This window comes from Mesoplodon bidens (genome assembly GCF_964165515.1).
Source record: "Mesoplodon bidens genome assembly, chromosome: 5".
Lineage (NCBI taxonomy): Eukaryota > Metazoa > Chordata > Mammalia > Artiodactyla > Ziphiidae > Mesoplodon > Mesoplodon bidens.
In genome coordinates, this window is record NC_138161.1 from 48,661,794 (window position 1) to 48,680,506 (window position 18,713).

Consider the following 18,713-nt stretch of genomic DNA (forward strand, 5'->3'; position numbering starts at 1 on the left):
CTTCCTGTCCTTCACCGACCACCAGGTAGAAACAGAGGATGGTGGGGTTGTGTAGATATACAAACAGGTGAGTTCAAGGGTTTCTCTGTTAGTGGCTCAGATTCTTCACTAATTAAGGGGTAGCTAATGCCACTGGGAGGTTTTCCAATGGAGAAACTCAGAGGCTCATCTCTAAGGTATAACAGGTGGGGAAGTTGAGGCTGGACTTGGTCATCAATGCCGTGGTAAGTAAGGTAAGCAGGTTTCTGTGTACTTAACTCTCCGATGGGGGTCACAGGCCAGATGGTAGGGAAATAAAAAGGATTTCAGAACTTCTTGACACTTCCGGGTATAAACTCATTAAAATCTGTTTAGATAAATGAATAAGATAAAACAGGGCAGAGCGCCAGGGGCTGGAGGAGTGAACGAAAGACGCCATGGCCGCCGCCGGCAGCTGAAGAGCAGCTCGGCCCGCGAGCTCCTGCCGCCGCGTGCGATGGTGACCGCACGGGTCGGGCCGCCGCCGCCGCCGCCGCCGCCGCCGCCGCCTCCCCCCAAGACGCTGCATCCAAGGCCCGGCGCGGAGGAGCCGCCGCTGTGAGCCGCGCCGTCCCGGCCCCCGCCGCCGCCGCCCGAGGAGAAGGGGAGGGCAGGCGAGAGAGCCGGGGGAGTTGCGGAGTCCGTCTGTCCGCCGGCAGTGCTGCCCCGCGGGGAAGGAGGCCGCAGCCTGAGGTCTGCTCCAAGAAAAAAACATGGCTGCAAAGGAGAAACTGGAGGCAGTGTTAAATGTGGCCCTGCGGGTGCCAAGCATCATGCTGTTGGATGTCCTGTACAGATGGGATGTCAGCTGCTTCTTCCAGCAGATCCAGAGGAGTAGCCTCAATAACAATTCTCTTTTCCAGTATAAGTATTTGGCTCTTAATATGCATTATGTAGGTTATATCTTAAGTGTTGTGCTACTAACCTTGCCCAGGCAGCATCTGGTTCAGCTTTACCTATATGTTTTGACTGCCCTGCTCCTCTATGCTGGACATCAAATCTCCAGCCGCTAGGAATGTGGGATCTTAGCTCTCTGACCCAGGGTCAGACCCGCACCCCCTGCATTGGAAGGTGAAGTCTTAACCACTGGACCGCCAGGGACTACATTAGGAGTGAACTGGAGTCCGCCTATGAAGGACCAATGTATTTAGAACCTCTCTCCATGAATCGGTTTACCACAGCCTTAAAAGGTCAGTTGGTGGTGTGTACGTTATGCTCCTGTGTCATGAAAACGAAGCAGATTTGGCTCTTTTCAGCTCACATGCTTCCTCTCCTAGCACGCCTCTGCCTTGTTCTTCTGGAGACAATTGTTATCATCAACAAATTTGCTATGATTTTTACTGGATTGGAAGTTCTTTATTTTCTTGGGTCTAACCTTCTAGTACCTTATAACCTTGCCAAGTCTGCATACAGAGAGTTGGTTCAGGTATTGCAGGTCTATGGCCTTCTAGCCTTGGGGATGTCCCTGTGGAATCAGCTGGTAGTCCCTGTACTGTTCATGGTTTTCTGGCTCGTCTTATTTGCTCTTCAGATTTACTCCTATTTCAGTACTCGAGATCAGCCTGCATCACGAGAGAGGCTTCTTTTCCTTTTCCTCACAAGTATTGCTGAATGCTGCAGCACTCCTTACTCACTTTTTTTTTTTTTTTTTTTTGCAGTACACGGGCCTCTCACTGTTGTGGCCTCTCCTGTTGCGGAGCACAGGCTCCGGACGCGCAGGCTCAGCAGCCATGGCTCACGGGCCCAGCTGCTCCGCGGCATGTGAGATCTTCCCAGACCGGGGCACGAACCCGTGTCCCCTGCATCGGCAGGCGTACTCTCAACCAGTGCGCCACCAGGGAAGCCCCCTTACTCACTTTTGGGTTTGGTCTTCACGGTTTCTTTTGTTGCCTTGGGTGTTCTGACACTCTGCAAGTTTTACTTGCAGGGTTATCGAGCTTTCATGAATGATCCTGCCATGAATCGGGGCATGACAGGAGTTATGCTGTTAATCCTGGCGGTGCAGACTGGTCTGATAGAGCTGCAGGTTGTTCACCAGGCATTCCTGCTCAGTATTATCCTTTTCATTGTTGTAGCTTCTATCCTGCAGTCTGTGTTAGAGATTGCAGATCCTATTGTTTTGGCGCTGGGAGCATCTAGAGACAAGAGTTTATGGAAACACTTCCGTGCCATGAGCCTTTGTTTATTTTTACTGGTGTTCCCTGCTTATATGGCTTATATGATTTGCCAGTTTTTCCACATGGATGTTTGGCTTCTTATCATTATTTCTAGCAGCATTCTCACCTCTCTTCAGGTTCTAGGAACACTTTTTATTTATGTCTTATTTATGGTTGAGGAATTCAGAAAAGAGCCAGTAGAAAACATGGATGATGTCATCTACTACGTGAACGGCACTTACCGCCTGCTGGGGTTTCTCGTGGCCCTCTGTGTGGTGGCCTATGGCGTCTCCGAGACCATCTTTGGAGAATGGACAGTAATGGGCTCAATGATCATCTTCATCCATTCCTACTATAATGTGTGGCTTCGGGCCCACCTGGGGTGGAGGAGCTTCCTTCTCCGAAGGGACGCTGTGAATAAGATTAAATCATTACCCATTGCTATGAAAGAGCAGCTTGAGAAACACAATGATATTAGTGCCATCTGTTATCAGGACATGAAATCTGCTGTGATCACACCTTGCAGTCATTTCTTCCACGCAGGCTGTCTCAAGAAGTGGCTGTATGTCCAGGAGACCTGCCCTCTGTGCCACTGCCACCTCAAAAACTCCTCACAGCTGCCAGGGTTAGGAGCTGACCTGGTTCCACAGCCTCCTGCTGGAGCTGAGCAAAATGTGCTTCAGGAAGGTACTGAACCCCCAGGCCAGGAGCGTCCTCAGGGGACCAGGGTGCAAGAAGGTTCTAGGGACAATGACGAGTGCATTGCCTGAAGATCAGATAGCCAGGAAGGGACTTGTGATCCCAAGGAAAATCCTCTTAGTGCAAAAGATGCAGCACATCCTGTTGAGGTCAACCTAGAAGAAAAGCAGCAGGAGTAATGCTTTGCTACTCTGGAGGAGAAGTTAACTCACGATGGAATTCATGCCCAGATGTGAGGAATGAATGTATGAGGTGATTAGGCAGGAAACTTGACATTCCAAGGATCTAATCCAGGAAGTACTCTCAGTGGAGACCACCTGCTTTCATCCCCTTGACTTTGTGGGAGAAATTTTGCAAAGTATGCTAATCAAAATGTATTTATATATCCTGTGCTGATGTTTAGTAGAGGTTTGCCAAGAAAATTCAACCTCAGCAACTTCAGAAACGGCCCCTGATTTGTAAGGGATAGATAAAATCAGATTTGAGTGTCTGAAAGGGGCTAAAGAAAGGAGGATAAAGAGCGTGAGGACACCGTGGGAGGAAGCAGGCAGAAGTGGAACTGATATTTCACTTTCTATGGGACAGAACCATTCTTGTTACAGAGTATGAGTGGTGACCAGCCCTTTTCTCTACCCCCTTTTCCCTCAGTGAATTGGAACTCAGTCAGGTGATTATTTGTACAGCACTGAAATGAAATCAAAGACCTAAAAGCATTGATTGTATTCAAAGATCGAAGCACGCTCATACTTCGTATGTGCTTTGGGGGAGGGGGTGGGTGGGCACTTGGGCCTTGCGGGTGCATTCATGTAACCTGAGACCCTTGAACTTTATGATGGAGTCTTCAATATTTTGATGTATATGAAACTTTTGTTAATACATCGTATACTGTGTTGGCTGTGTGAAGTAAACTAAAACTCTAATGAACACTTTGGAGTCCACGTTAGTATAGGAGACCAAAGTGGGAAGGGCTTTAGGGCACTGATAAAGGCCCTAAGTATACTTTTCAATCCTGTGTAATGTTTTATTCTTGCAACTGAATCAAAACAGTGTTAAATTATGGCAATATTTGCACTTTGGGAATGAGTACATAACTGTATGATCATACTCTGCAAATGCCACTTTTAAAGCTGTTAATAGACTTCGCGCCTTTTCTTTGACAAGTATTTGTCATATTTAAATTTTTACATTCATCATGGCTACAGGTAGAACTGGGGAGGGGGGGAATGTAATTTTTTATGGGAATTTTGATATGAAAAGTCATTTATTTATACAATAAGCTTGGCTCAAAAAGTGTTTTTCAGACTCGGTATTCCTAATGTGGGATGTGACTTTATTTTATTTTTAGTAGCAAATTTGGATGTAGACTGACAGACATAGCTGAATGTCTTAATAAATTTAAATTTGAAGATAAAAAAAACCAAAAACCCCAAAAGAATGGTAGTTTCATATGTGACAAAAATACAGGCTCCTTATGAATTTTAGCATACTTATTTGAACATCTTGCAATCTTTAAAGCCATGAGATTTCCCATAAGCATTAACAAAGGAATGTCCTATTACATGAAAAAGCCATTTAATCTCTTGCCATTTGCTAATTTACTGCAAACGATTCACTCCCTTTGGGAGAATTACCCTAAAGGGTAATTCTCACCAAATGTCTGTGGGGGACTAATTAAATGTCACGTTGGGGGACTAATTAAAACACAGATTGTGGGGCCCCACCCACAGAGTTTCAGATTCAGTAGGTTTCCTGTTTTATTTAATGGAGTATAGTATTTTATAAGCATCATTTATTTTGATGCTCAAATTGTCCCCCATTTGGTAATGGGGGGTCACTTCATGCTGGAGTCTGTGTCCATTTAATATGTACCCATCATTCCTTGAACACTTTTTTGCTTTCTGGTATAAGATACTCTAGGCTCATCTTGGAGTTTCCCTGCCCCAGTCTTGGAATTAGCCATTTTCCCAAGAAAATTGTTAGTGGAAAATTGTTTTTAGATCAGAATCTGAGCTTTAGGTGTGCTTATTGCTAATGGGGTATAAATGCTTCCAGGCCCTATGAGTGGCTGGAGCTAGACAATATATGTATGTAAATGTGTTATTTATATCATAAATATGCAACATATACATTTTTGTGTATTAATACACTTTGCACCTATGTTTACTTCTATATTATTTATATATAAAATATATTTATTGAATATATATCGAAATATATATTATTAAAAATATATTTAAAATCCATGAATTTGTATTGATATATACAACCAATTCCAATTCAATGCTATAGTTTTTTTTTAAGACACAATGGAAGTTATTTAGGTCAAGTATTAGAAATAAAAAGTAATATCATACACCTTCTTTGAAACACTTGTGTTTGTTGTAGTCAAAAGTTTTCCTCTTTTGGATAAGAAGTTCAGGACTGCATTTACGCATTTTTCTGACAGCCACTTTCCCTGCAGGATATTGCTTCTTTCAAAATTGATTGCATGTAATTTTGTTTCTTTCTCCACATTTCTGATTACTTGTTTTGAAATTCTTATGGAAGTCAAGTTTCTCCCTTTCCACAGTTGTAACTCCCTTTTAGAGTAAGGAATTTGGCTCTGATTATTCTTAAATGTTTAGCTGTTTGATCATCCAGTATGTAACCAATCTTTGATCTTCACCCCCACCTCCAACCACGTATGGACACCCTTCTCTTCCTGCCTGGGGTATGACTCCCTATTCCAGGCTGCTACCCCATGTGGATACCCTTCTCACTAACTATGGCTCTGACTTCCCACACCAACTAGTCCACCCATGAAGATGTCTTCCTGACCCCTCTCAGTCTCTGAAGGACTGCCCTCCTCTCTCTGCTCTAGCTTTGATTTCCCACATGGGGCTATCTCTCACGTGGACACCTTCCTTACCCCTTGCTTCTGAAACCTCATGCCAGGCTGCCTCTCCCCATCACATGGATGCCTTATTCACCCTGCTTGGGGTCTGACATCTCATGCCAGGCTCTCCCCCGCCTTTTGCCCTCCTCCATTGTGGATCCCCTCCTTACCCCGCTGGATTCTGAATCTGCTCTGGGCTTCCTCAACCAAGACTTTAGGACTGAAATTTTCAGGAACAAAAGGCCTCAAATAGGTTGTTTAAAATATGAAGAAACAGGGCTTCCCTGGTAGCGCAGTGGTTGAGAGTCTGCCTGCCGATGCAGGGGACACGGGTTCGTGCCCCGGTCTGGGAAGATCCCACGTGCCGCGGAGCGGCTGGGCCCGTGAGCCATGGCCACTGAGCCTGCACGTCCGGAGCCTGTGCTCCGCAACGGGAGAGGCCACAGCAGTGAGAGGCCTGCATACCACAAAAAAAAAAAAAAAAAAAAAAAATGAAGAAACAGAGTTTCAAAAGCTTATGTAGCTTGTGCTGGGTCACAGAGCAAATGAGACAAAGTCAGTACAAATCCAGGCCTCCCTGAGTGTAAGCTATGTGAGAGCAGGGACCTTGCCTCTCTTATTCACTATTTTATCCCCAGCATGTAGCGTGACGTCTGCATGAGTAGAATGAATGAATAAATGAATTATTCCCTGTTTAACTCTTTTCCTTTCCTTCTTTGTCATCTTAATATGTATGTGTATATAAATTGATGACTTTATATATTTGTCTATAACCAATTGAAATTCATGCTGTTATATAAACGTCAACATCTAAATTTCTGTGCCTAGGGATTTCTTCTGTTTTCTGAATTTCTAGAGTTCCCAGCTGGATAGTTGGCCTATAGATGAAGATATGAAAACACTAAGAAGTTATGGCCACTGAAACATCCCAGAATTCCAGCACTTCTGTCAGGTGTGGAAGAAAAAATGTCTGAGCACCACCAAAGTCAGTTTTCAGTCACCAGTGTACAACCCCTTCAAAATACCTGGGGGCTTCCCTGGTGGCGCAGTGGTTGAGAGTCCGCCTGCCGATGTAGGGGACACGAACGGTCCGGGAAGATCCCACATGCCGCGGAGCGGCTGGGCCCGTGAGCCATGGTCGCTGAGCCTGCGCGTCCGGAGCCTGTGCTCCGCAGCGGGAGAGGCCACAACAGTGAGAGGCCTGCATACCGAAAAAAAAAAAAAAATCTGGAACCCTACACGAGATGAATACCATTACCACATGGCAAACATGAGCCCATGATCAGTGCCTATAGTCATACAGTTCAATTACGACCATTCTGCAGATGTTCATGCAAGACAGTGTTTCCAAAGCATATTCCTAGGAATGCTATTTCTGAGAGATTCTTATCGAGAAGAGGATTCTGTGGTCAAATAATGCTGGCAACTTGATAATTCACAAGGTGTTTGAACATCGAAAGGCTCTGAGAAATCCTAGAATTGAAGAAAGCTGTTACCTTTATGTCACCTAGTGTCACCCAGATTTCCTTAACCACAGAGCTCCTGTTGAGAGTAATACCACCCAAGTCTCATTTCTTCATTCATGTAGTGGGTAATAGTATCTGTTCCATGGGGTTATTGTACATATTTATAAATGAGATACAGATATGTAAAGTGCATAGCATAGTGCTTGGTATTATTTTTCTTATGTTTGCTATTTATTGAAAATTATTTCCTTTATTATTGAAGAAATAATAGATATATTTATTGTTGTAATAATTGAAAAAATAATAAATGCATAAGGTGAAAACTTCAAATCATAAAAGAGGTGTAAAATGAAAAATACATTTCTCATCAGATCCCTCAGATTCCCAAGAGGAATTTTTTTATGTACACTTCCAGACATTTTCTGTGCATGTACATGTAGACATATCAGAAACAGATATTTTTTAATCTATTCACAGTAAATGAGATAATGGATTCACCTTCATCTATTTTGTGCTTTGGCAGCATTGCCTCTAAGTTCTTCCATTTTGGGATACACCAGTATGTTTCTCTGAAACCCTTGGGTGAGGTAAAGTTTAGAGCCTATGTGTGTGTCCTCCGCAAGCTTTGTTTTGATGAAGGTGAGTGTTGTAGAGAATAGGGAAAAATATATAGTTGTTTGGGGGTTGAAAAAATTCAGCTTAAATGTGTCCTCTTTTGTAAAACCTATCTGAATCTACCAGGAACAGAGCTCTAACTGCGGAGGTGGATATGCATGCATTCACTCATTCTTGCAGTTGAGAGTGGAGAAGGGGTAGGGAGGAAGAACATGGGCCTCTGGGCAGGAGAGGGTCAGAGCTGCAGCTGCAGAGACACCAGCTGACAGTGACTCAGATGGTGGATTGGTTTGCTACAGCTGCTGTAACAAAGTACTACAGCTGAGTGGCTTAAACAACAGAAATCTCTTGTTAAGCAGTTCTGGAGATTAGAAGGCCAAAATCAAGGCATTTGGCAGCGTTGGTTCCTTCTGAGGCCTGGGAGGGAAGGATCTGTTTGCTTCCTCTTTCCTTGGCTTGTAGACGGCTGTCTTCTCCCCATGTCTCTTCACATCCTCTTCTCTCTATGCATATCTGTGTCCAAATTTCCTCTTTGTATAAGGACATCGGTCATATTGGGTTAGGGACAACTCTAATGACCTCACTTTGACTTGACTACCTCCTGTAATGACCCTATCTCCAAATAAGGTCATATTCTAGGTACTACTTCACCATATGAATTTTTAGGGGAAGACAGTTCAGCCCATAACAGATGGGTTGTAATGCTGGCTTCAGTGCTTTTCAAAATTCATGTGCCCGTAATGCCCACTCACCAACTGTAGCTGCCAAAGTATGGGCTTCTTAAAGACGTGCAAGTACTGGAATCATGTATGGGCATCACTGTTTGACCTCAGTGGACAGCCTGGAGTGCCTGCTGGTCTACCTCTGCTAGAGCCTCCTAACAAAACACAGGAAGCTGAACCATAGGTGATCCCCAGGTCCACTGCCTTCCTGACTTCTCTTCTTTTTTTTTTGTTCCCTTCCCCACTTCCCTGCTTCTCAGGACATTTACACTTTGACTCGGTTAGCTATTCCCTCCCTTTCTCCTTTATTGCCCTGAGTTATCTTCCTTCCCCATAACCCCCATTACTTTTTTTATGTTCTCACTCAGTGAAGGATGAGGAAATTGCAAGCAGACTGTGTACCTTTTATTATGTGATTTGAACTGCTTCCTGCCTGATTAACCTCAAAAATCCTAAAAAATGAGGACATCAGGCTGATAGAACCCTGAGAGAAGGAAATATTCTTTTTAGAAGAGTTTTTTTCATTCTTTCTTTTTTTTTTTGTGGGACGCGGTCCTCTCACTGCTGTGGCCTCTCCCGTTGCGGAGCACAGGCTCCGGACGCGCAGGCTCAGCGGCCATGGCTCACGGGCCCAGCCCCTCTGCGGCATGTGGGATCTTCCCGGACCGGGGCACGAACCCGTGTCCCCTGCATCTGCAGGCGGACTCTCAACCACTGTGCCACCAGGGAAGACCCCTAGAAGAGTTTTTGATTAAAGTTCTTGGCTCAAGAAGAAAAGAAGCAAAGTGGATTTGTGGTTTGGATTCCCCTGGCTTCCTGCCATGCGTGTAACCTCAAGGTGCTGGTGGCCATTGTGTGTGGGCTACTGACCACCGTCATTTGGGGATTGGGCATCTGGAAGAGTGTAATCAGGATCCAGAGAGGTAATGTCATCCTGCTATGTTTAATTCAGAGCAAGAGAAGGTATTGAGCCTCTGTCCCTGCCACCTGATACACAAGTACTGGAAAGTGCCATGTCTAGGCTGAGACTGCCCGCCATTTATGACATATAAAAGACAAGCGTCAATTAATGGCTAGCATACGGTCGTGTATACATGAATACATGCGTGTACATGCGTGTGTGTGTGCGTAAGTGTGCAGGGTGACGAACAACAGTTGAGTTGGCCTGTTCGTGCTCTTTTAACACCTGACTGAATGAATAGCCGAGTAAAAATTTAAATCATTAATAGCACATGTTTGGGCTTGTTTAGCTAAATCCAAGGAAGGAAAATAGTTATGGACACACACACACACACACACATTATTAAACATGCAGAATGAAATTTCATTTCAAGAAGAAAGTTTAGGAGTGTTTTCATTAGGATTGTAAAAAAAATGATCTTATGTTTTGCACACAAAGTTCCCAATTTTCAGGTGTAGAAAACTAGTTAAAAATTAAGATCATTTAGAAAACAATTTTCCTGGTTAGTCAGCAACTATTTGTTAGTCACTTGCTATGTGGCAGAGCTGAGCCTGAGAAAGGGAGGTGAAGGCAGGCAATGGTGTGTAAACAATGATGTTAAAGGAAAGCCCCAGAAACTCAGAACAGAGACTTTCCATAATACTAATGCTGGTTCCTTTGTGCCATGGGGTTTTCCATAAAGGGATCCAAAACTGGAGGTGCTGAGCATTCCCTTTTGTAAAGAAAAAGAGAAAGACAGTTTCTAATGAAACTGAGTAAATAAGGGTAAATAATGCCAGTCAAGAAAGGGCAGGAGGGCTTCCCTGGTGGCGCAGTGGTTGAGAGTCCGCCTGCCGACGCAGGGGACACGGGTTCATGCCCCGGTCTGGGAAGATCCGACATGCCGCGGAGCGGCTGGCCCGTGAGCCATGGCCGCTGAGCCTGCGCGTCCGGAGCCTGTGCTCCGCAACGGGAGAGGCCACAACAGTGAGAGGCCCACATACCGCAAAAAAAAAAAAAAAAAAAAAAAAAGAATAAAGAAAGGGCGGGAGGGGTGGTCTGCCCCCAGAGAAGGTAACTGCAGAGGACAGAAAGTTGGGGGAGCCAGCAGGAGCGCAAGGCATGCCTGCAAAGATCCACTGTCAAGGACAAAAGGAGTCAAATATGTTGGCTGCTGATGGAGTGGTAGCTGAGAATAGATCTGGTTTTTTCCCCCAAAGAACATATTTAGAGAATACTGTATTAATAGGATTTAGAGAACAAGCAAGAAAAAATTTATCAGAATAAAAGCAGTAAAATTTAAACTTGGAGAGAATGTGGTTTTGTTTATTTAAGGTTTGTAAAATAATTTGAGGTTTAAAAAAATTATGAACGATAGGTTTCACCCTATTAAGGCTGCTAAATTTATAAGACCTTATTTAAAGGGTATACTTTTTTTTTTTTTTTTTTGCCGTACGCGGGCCCTCCCACCGCTGCGGCCCCTCCCATTGCGGAGCACAGGCTCCGGACGCGCAGGCTCAGCGGCTATGGCTCAAGGGCCCAGCCGCTCCGCGGCATGTGGGATCCTCCCGGACCGGGGCACGAACCCGTGTTCCCTGCATCGGCAGGCGGACTCTCAACCACTGCGCCACCAGGGAAGCCCAAGGGTATAGTTTTAAGAACCTTCCTTCCTTCCTTGCTTTCCTCCCTCCCTCCCTCCTTCCTTCCTCCCTTCTTCCCTCCTTTTCTTCCTTTACAAGACATCTACTTTTAAAGGGAAATTTGTGGCGACTTATAAAGAACACAGGTATGATAGAACCATTAAAACAAGGACCAAAGTACAAAAACGCTGTAGGGAAGAGGACAAGGTTGGGAATAGAAAGTAAATGAAAATCAAAGGCTAGAAGGAGTTGCTAAAAATAAATACAAAACATATCCCTGTGTTTCCTGAGGGCTAAGTCCCCAAACGCACGATAATAAAGAACCCATGTTTAACAATAAAAGCATACCAGCTCCTCAGAAAAGACAAACGTTTCCTTGCTCTAGCTGATTTTTTTTGAAATGGCTCTTTATGTAAGGGACATCCCTCAGTTTTTGGGTAAACCCAGTGGAAAAAGAGGGGGTTATCGGTACCATCTAAAGAGAAAGATTGAAGGACCGGTATTGTTTGCTGTTACTGTTTTGCTTTGTGCACTGTATTCAGACTTTGTCTTAGTTGGTAAATTCTGGCTTCTCCACTTCATTCCCTTCCTCTCCAGTCATTCTCCTCCGCCCCTTTCCATCCCGTCTCATCCCATCTCGTGGAAGTACTGAACGCTCTCACTTTAGTCCCTTTACCTGGGTATAGAGATGAATGGTTTTTAAACTCATTTTTTTAAGGGGAGGGTCATGGATATCTCTGAGAAACCGATGAAAACTATGAGTGTCTTACTCAGGAAAAATACACATAAACACATACACATACAATTTGGGGTAAATTAATTTTACTGCCTTCAAAATTTATTTTCAATATAAACCATATATCTATGGTTTAGGTTTAACGTATTTATATAAACAAGTTATATCTCTCTCACTTTTATTTTCTATGAAAAAGTAATGGCCTCTGTGCAGAAAAAGTACAAAACAATTTAAATTCTGCTGTAAGTAAATTTCAATTAGAAGTTGCTGTTGTTTGGCTATAGAGTGAACATCAATGTGGCTATATGTATACTATTTATATGTTTCATTTTTATAAAACTTACTGTTAAGTTTTTTTTTTACTGTATTCTAGGTACTGTGCTAAAAAACTTCACATACCTTCTCTCATTAAATCCTGACAGCTGTCTCTGAGGCAGTTATTATTATACCCATGTTACAGTTGCTTGGCTTTCATTTTACTCAATTACATATTCCCCCAAGAGGCAAACTTGATAATAAATCAAACTCATGTGACTGTTCCTGGAGGGCAGGTTGCATTTTGGGGTTTAAAAAAAGTCCAGAGAAGTGTTTCCAAGATGGAGGAAGCTGGGTTTTAGGCAGCTGTACTTTTATTCAGTTTTAATCCTGTTGTTGTAAATCTCTGTTCTGTAACTTTACCAGTCTCCCTTCTTGCTTCCTCATATAATCACTCTTTAAATCAAGAAAATAATTCCTATGAAAGGGAAGGGATTTATTTGAGGAAGAAATTTTGTTTTGTAATTGGCTGAGGGGCATGAATTATTTTAACATCAGAATCAGTGATGTTTAAGTTGATGATCCCAGTTTACAAGTCACTTTCTTAAAAGATTCTCTTTTCTTTTTAATTCATTAATTTTTGGTTGCATTGTGTCTTCATTGCTGTGCAGGCTTTCTCTAGTTGTGGCGAGCTGGGGCTACTCTTTTTTTTTTTAGATATTTCAATTGTTTTATGAATCAGGAAAATAGCTGTGTTTTTTTTTTCCTGGATTTTTTTAAACATCTTTATTGGAGTATCATTGCTTTACAATGGTGTGTTAGTTTCTGCTTTATAACAAAGTGAACCAGTTATACATATACATATATCCCCATATCTCTTCCCTCTTGCGTCTCCCTCCCTGCCTCCCACCCTCCCTATCCCACCCCTCTAGGTGGTCACAAATCACCGAGCTGATCTCCCTGTGCTATGCGGCTGCTTCCCACTAGCTATCTATTTTACGTTTGGTAGTGTATATATGTCCATGCCACTCTCTCACTTTGTCCCAGCTTACCCTTCCCCCTCCCCGTATCCTCAAGTCCATTCTCTAGTAGGTCTGTATCTTTATTCCCATCTTGCCCCTAGGTCCTTCATGACGAATTTTTGTTGTTGTTGTTGTTGTTGTTGCAGTGCATGGGCTTCTCACTGTGGTGGCTTCTCTTGGTGCGGAGCACAGGCTCTAGGCGTGTGGGCTTCAGTAGCTGTGGTGCATGGGCGTAGTTGCTCCGAGGCATGTGGGATCTTCCTGGACCAGGGCTCGAACCTGTGTCCCCTGTATTGGCAGGTGGATTCTTAACCACTGCACCACCAGGGAAGTCCTACCATCATAATTTTTATATGTTTTTTGTGTCTTAAATATTTCATTATAATTTACAAAACAGATACGGCCACAAAAAATAACTGTGCTGTTGAATCAGGTAGCGTAAAAATGTCAGTAATATAGCCATCAAGGGACATCACACTTGCTTGAAAGTTATTACTTTTTTGGGGACAAGAGAATCACCATCTTTCATTTGGTTATGTATTTTTCTTTTCTGAGTAACTATTATGAAAATGTTTATTATACTTACCTTTGAATTTCAGACTGAGCCCATAAAATAATGTAAACGTACAGATTCCAACTATTGGCAAATTTGCTTTAGTATTAATAATTACTTCTAATTATTTGGTTGTATGTAGCAAATGACCAAAATACTTTTCAATGATCTTGAGTAGGTAGGTTCATACTTGTAGGTAATATAGAGGAAAAGATGCATTTGAACTATGACCACCTAAAAATTAACATCCTACATATATGCTTAAAATTTTCATTATGCCATAGAGTAGAGGTGGAGCAATCTTATGAGTGACTTTAACCTTCTTCTTTAAGTGTTGTAGAAGCACTCTGTAGTTTCAATGTTTCTAGTGGTTGCGCCCTTAAGTAGTTACCCAAAGCTGGTCCTAAGGAGAGTTCATCTGCTAATCAGCTGTCCCTTTAATGACAGCTGGAGGTGATTTAATCTATTAACAGCCTCTTAAGTACTAGCCATAGGAGGACATTGAAATACAGAGGCTCAGGTGATAATCCTAGGAAATAAACCTAATGATTCAACAAGTATTTATTGGGAGCCAGCAACACATAGACTAGATACTGCAGTACAATAGAACTCTTTGCCTTCCAGGTGTTATCCAGATTTGGATAAAGAAGGAAAGATCAACATATAATTAAATATTTAGTAGGAATTTTTCATATTGTTTCCGATCTCTCAGCCTAGTATTCGCTATCACATCCAATTCAAAGCCCTTATGTCCCTAGCTATTGGAAGGCAAACCTTCCTTGCAGACTTCAAAGGAAGAGAATAGTTGACAGGTCTTTTGGATTCCGGATTTAAAAATCAAGACAAGTGGTATCTGCCTGAAATATTCTTGTAGTGATTATCTGATTAACTTTTCCATCGTTGTGTATCAAACCACCCCAAACTTACGGACTTAATAAAGATTTAAATTCCTCATAGTCCTGTGGGTTGACTGTGGCAGCTAGATTGTGCTGAAAGGTCCAAGGTGACATCACTCACACAAGGCATTGATGCTGGCTGTTGGCTGGAGGGCTTCAGTTCTCCTCCACATGGCCTTTCATCCTCCAGTAGATTAGACCTTCTTCCTTATATCATGGTCTCAGGATAGCATTCCAAGAGGGCAAAGACCCAAAGTTCAAGTCTTCTTGAGGATCTAGGTTTTGGAACTCACACAATGTCATTTCTACCACATTTTGTTGGTCAAAGCAAGTTAGAAGGCCAGCCTAGATTCAGGAAGTGGAGGAACAGACTTGACTTCTTGATGGGAGGAGCAGTAAAATCACATTGTGAAGGGGTTATGTGTTCTGGAGCAGGTGGTTGCTCCCATCTTTGCAAGCATTGTCTTTATTTCTTCTTCTTTTTTTAAAAAAATTGAAGTATAGTTGATTTACAATATTGTGTTAGTTTCAGGTGTACAGCAAAGTGATTCAGATAGATATATATACATGTATTTTTTTATTCTTTTCCATTATTCATTATTACAAGATATTGAATATAGTTCCCTATGCTATACAGTAAACCCTTGTTGTTTATCTATTTTATATATGGTAGTATGTATCTGTTAATCCCATACTCATAATTTATCCCTCCCTCCATCTTCTTTTTATTAAAGTGGGCAATCCAGTGGCAACACGGCTGTGCAGTCTTAATAAATATGGAGAGATAGAATTACAAAATGTGACAATGGGAAATTGTAATGAAAATCTGGAAACCCTGGAAAAGCAGGTATGCCATATGTTCCACGAGATGGGCAACGGGAAAAAGTTCAGACTGTGCAGATTCTCTGTTCTTCTGCTATTTGTTGCCAAATCAATGCTTTTAAAACTCTCAAATTAGAAATAACAAAGACTAGTAACTAAAACCATTCTTTTTTTTTTTTTTTTTTTGATTGTGTGAACTGTATCACTTTTTTTTTTTTTTTTTTTTTTTTTTTTTGCGGGGCCTCTCACTGTTGGGGCCTCTCCCGTTGCGGAGCACAGGCTCCAGACGCGCAGGCTCAGCGGCCACGGCTCACGGGCCCCGCCGCTCCGCGGCACGGGGGATCTTCCCGGACCGGGGCACAAACCCACGTCCCCTGCATCGGCAGACGGACTCTCAACCACTGCGCCACCAGGGAAGCCCGTTATTGGCTTTTTTTTTTTTTTTTTGCGGTACGCGGGCCTCTCACTGTTGGGGCCTCTCCCGTTGCGGAGCACAGGCTCCGGACGCGCAGGCTCCGCGGCCACGGCTCACGGGCCCAGCCGCTCCGCGGCATGTGGGATCTTCCCGGCCCGGGGCACGAACCCGCGTCCCCTGCATCGGCAGGCGGACTCTCAACCACTGCGCCACCAGGGAAGCCCCACCATTCTTATTTTTTAAAGTTGATATCCATTTGGGAAAAGGGACAGTTGGACATGTTGGTTTGGCAGAGTTCAGCAAATGATAATCTATAACATGTTTTAAATGGCCTCATAATTTTGACCACTGAAGTTTTGACTGAAAATAGATCCCTGACATTTGAGACCAAAACAAAGGTATTTTGATGGTCTCCTGGATCAGAATAAAGAGAAACAAACTATGACCAAAGACCTTTTCAAGCAGGAAAGTTCAGAACCTGATGCTGGTCTCAGGGCTGTATCCATGAGCTGGTGAAGTGGGAAATATAACTGACTTAATATTTTTTCAGGCCAGTTAAATTATTTTGACTAAGGATATACTCAAATGCAAGTGCATGGAATTGTTAATTCCTGGGACCAAGCAAGGGGAGGAAGAAGAAATTTATCTTTATGTGTTCCTTCTGGGCACCAGGCATGTTACATATGTTATCTCATTTAGTCCTTATATAACCTCAGTGTGTTAGATTTTTATTCTCATATTATAAATAATTCTAGCTAATCACACTTACTAGTTATTGAGCACTTACTGCATGCTAAATACTGTGCCAAACATTTTACGTATGTTATTTTAATTTTAAAAACAACTATATAGGTAGGTATTGATGTACCCATTCTATAGATGAGGAAACTGTCTCTGAGAGTGTAGTATTTTGCCCAGTGAACCACAGCCAACTAGTGATGGAGCTGGTCTTGATTTTTTTTTTTTTTTTTTTTTTTTTTTGCGGTATGCGGGCCTCTCACTGTTGTGGCCTCTCCCGTTGCGGAGCACAGGCTCCGGATGCGCAGGCTCAGCGGCCATGGCTCACGGGCCCAGCCGCTCCGCGGCATATGGGATCCTCCCGGACCGGGGCACGAACCCGTATCCCCTGCATCGGCAGGTGGACTCTCAACCACTGCGCCACCAGGGAGGCCCCTGGTCTTGATTTTAAAGTCTACACCATACCACACTGGCTCCCTAATCACAGTTGTATGGGGGTGGGGATGAGGATGGAGTGTGGAGGTGGCTGCCAACGATATAGGCTGTACCAGCTACACAGACTGGGGGAACGGCTGCACATTCTGGAGTCTGACAAGCCAGTTTTTTACTCTCAGCTCTGTCATTTGTAAGCTGTCTGAACTTTTGGTGAGCTCCATAACCTCTCCAAGCCTTTAAAGAGAGGTGAGGGTGCTCAACTCGCAATGTTGTTTTGTGTATTAAATGTGATAACATCTATAATACATCTAGCAAAGTGCCTAACACATAGCAGAGACCTGGCTATCAAATGAGAGCATTGTTTCTGTCTACTGTTTGGACATTGTTTCTGACTCTTCCCCTGGGGTGAATAGCCTATGACCTTGGTTTGATCTTTGAAATGATGCCGTCATCTAGTGAAAAATAAGCCACCCAGACACACACACATTGACACATGACTAAAGACAATGTGGATTAACATCCTTTAGCTTCATGACCCAGAGCCCCGAGGCTCATTGGTACCTGGAGAGGTTGCCTAGGTCAGTGCTTCCCAAACTCTCTGTGCTGAAAAGCCGGCTTTAAAAATTTCCAACCCATTGCAGACCATACTTTTGTAAAATACTGTAAAAATGAATTACTAGGAAAATGAAATGAAAAAAGATATATAAAATACAAACCATTTAAAAGAATTATTAGATTCAACAGCATAGAATTGGTATATCAGTTTCTGACCACTTACTCTCAGTTTCTGTTCTTATCTCCCTATGGACCCTGTAACAATCAGTGAACCAACATTGGTCCATGGATCACACCTTGAGGAGCACTGATCTAGCTAAGACAGACTCTCATAGTTAATTAATCCTGGCACGTAGTAAGGGCTGGGAAAGCCACTGGCCTGCATGTACTTTGTCCTTTGTGCAAGGAAAGAAGCAAACATGAAAAATAGAGTGGATGTGATGTTTAGGAGACTGAGGAGCAGCTCAATTCCAGCTTATTCATCTGCAGTTGCTTGCAGTGTTTCGACACAGTTGTATAAAGTTAGGGCTTTTTTTTTTTTTTTAAACAGATTGTCAACATCTCAACGCAGTCTCAAAATATTTCTGATGAAACCAGGATTTTCACATCTGATGCCAGTAAATTAACTCCTGAGAACATCACCTCTGCTACTAAAGTGGTTGGACAGATTTTTAACATAACCAGAAATGCTTTGCCTGAGGTAAAACTCACACAGTTTTTAAAAAGAGGAGGGGAAGGAAGGAACAAAGAAAGACATTCCAAACTCTGCTTATTGCATGGCATGGACTTGGGCATGGTTAGGTTGCTCAAAACCAGTTTGCAGAGCATTCTTGCTGAGAGAGGCTCGAAGAAATAGAAAAGGGCTCCTTGTTCAAATATTCTCTTTTGGGATAGTCACAATGATCATTATCATGTTAAACCTTCTGGAAAGTCCTGGAATGAACAAGTCTATTTCACTTTATTAATATGTTTATCAACTATATTTGACATCTCACCTCTATTCAATTCCAAGTAACTAGAGTTCCAAGAAACTCGCTTTGGATCGTGCTATTTTAAACTGGGATCCCTTTCTGCTGATCATATTTGCATTTTGTTTTTGGCTTTCCAAAAACATTAAGCTTAGTTTACATTTCTGATATCATGACCTGTTAAACT

General features: G+C 42.9%; 2 protein-coding genes across 2 annotated transcripts in view; both read left to right on the plus strand.

Annotated features, from left to right (window-relative positions):
* ADGRG7 (adhesion G protein-coupled receptor G7) overlaps nucleotides 1–18,713 on the plus strand; it is a gene marked incomplete at both ends in the record, with an annotated part of 78,575 nt that overhangs the window by 172 nt on the left and 59,690 nt on the right. Inside the window, 2 exon segments of the mRNA XM_081235331.1 lie at nucleotides 15,328–15,440; nucleotides 18,109–18,258. Of these exon segments, the coding sequence (XP_081091457.1) occupies nucleotides 15,328–15,440; nucleotides 18,109–18,258 (263 nt within the window).
* LOC308618249 (RING finger protein 145-like) lies at nucleotides 476–3,586 on the plus strand (the record flags this gene model as incomplete). Its single annotated transcript, XM_081235836.1, is given in 6 exon segments — nucleotides 476–576; nucleotides 712–724; nucleotides 726–1,024; nucleotides 1,117–1,639; nucleotides 1,862–2,941; nucleotides 2,945–3,586. Coding segments are annotated over 6 exon segments (2,124 nt in total). The 3' UTR covers nucleotides 3,053–3,586.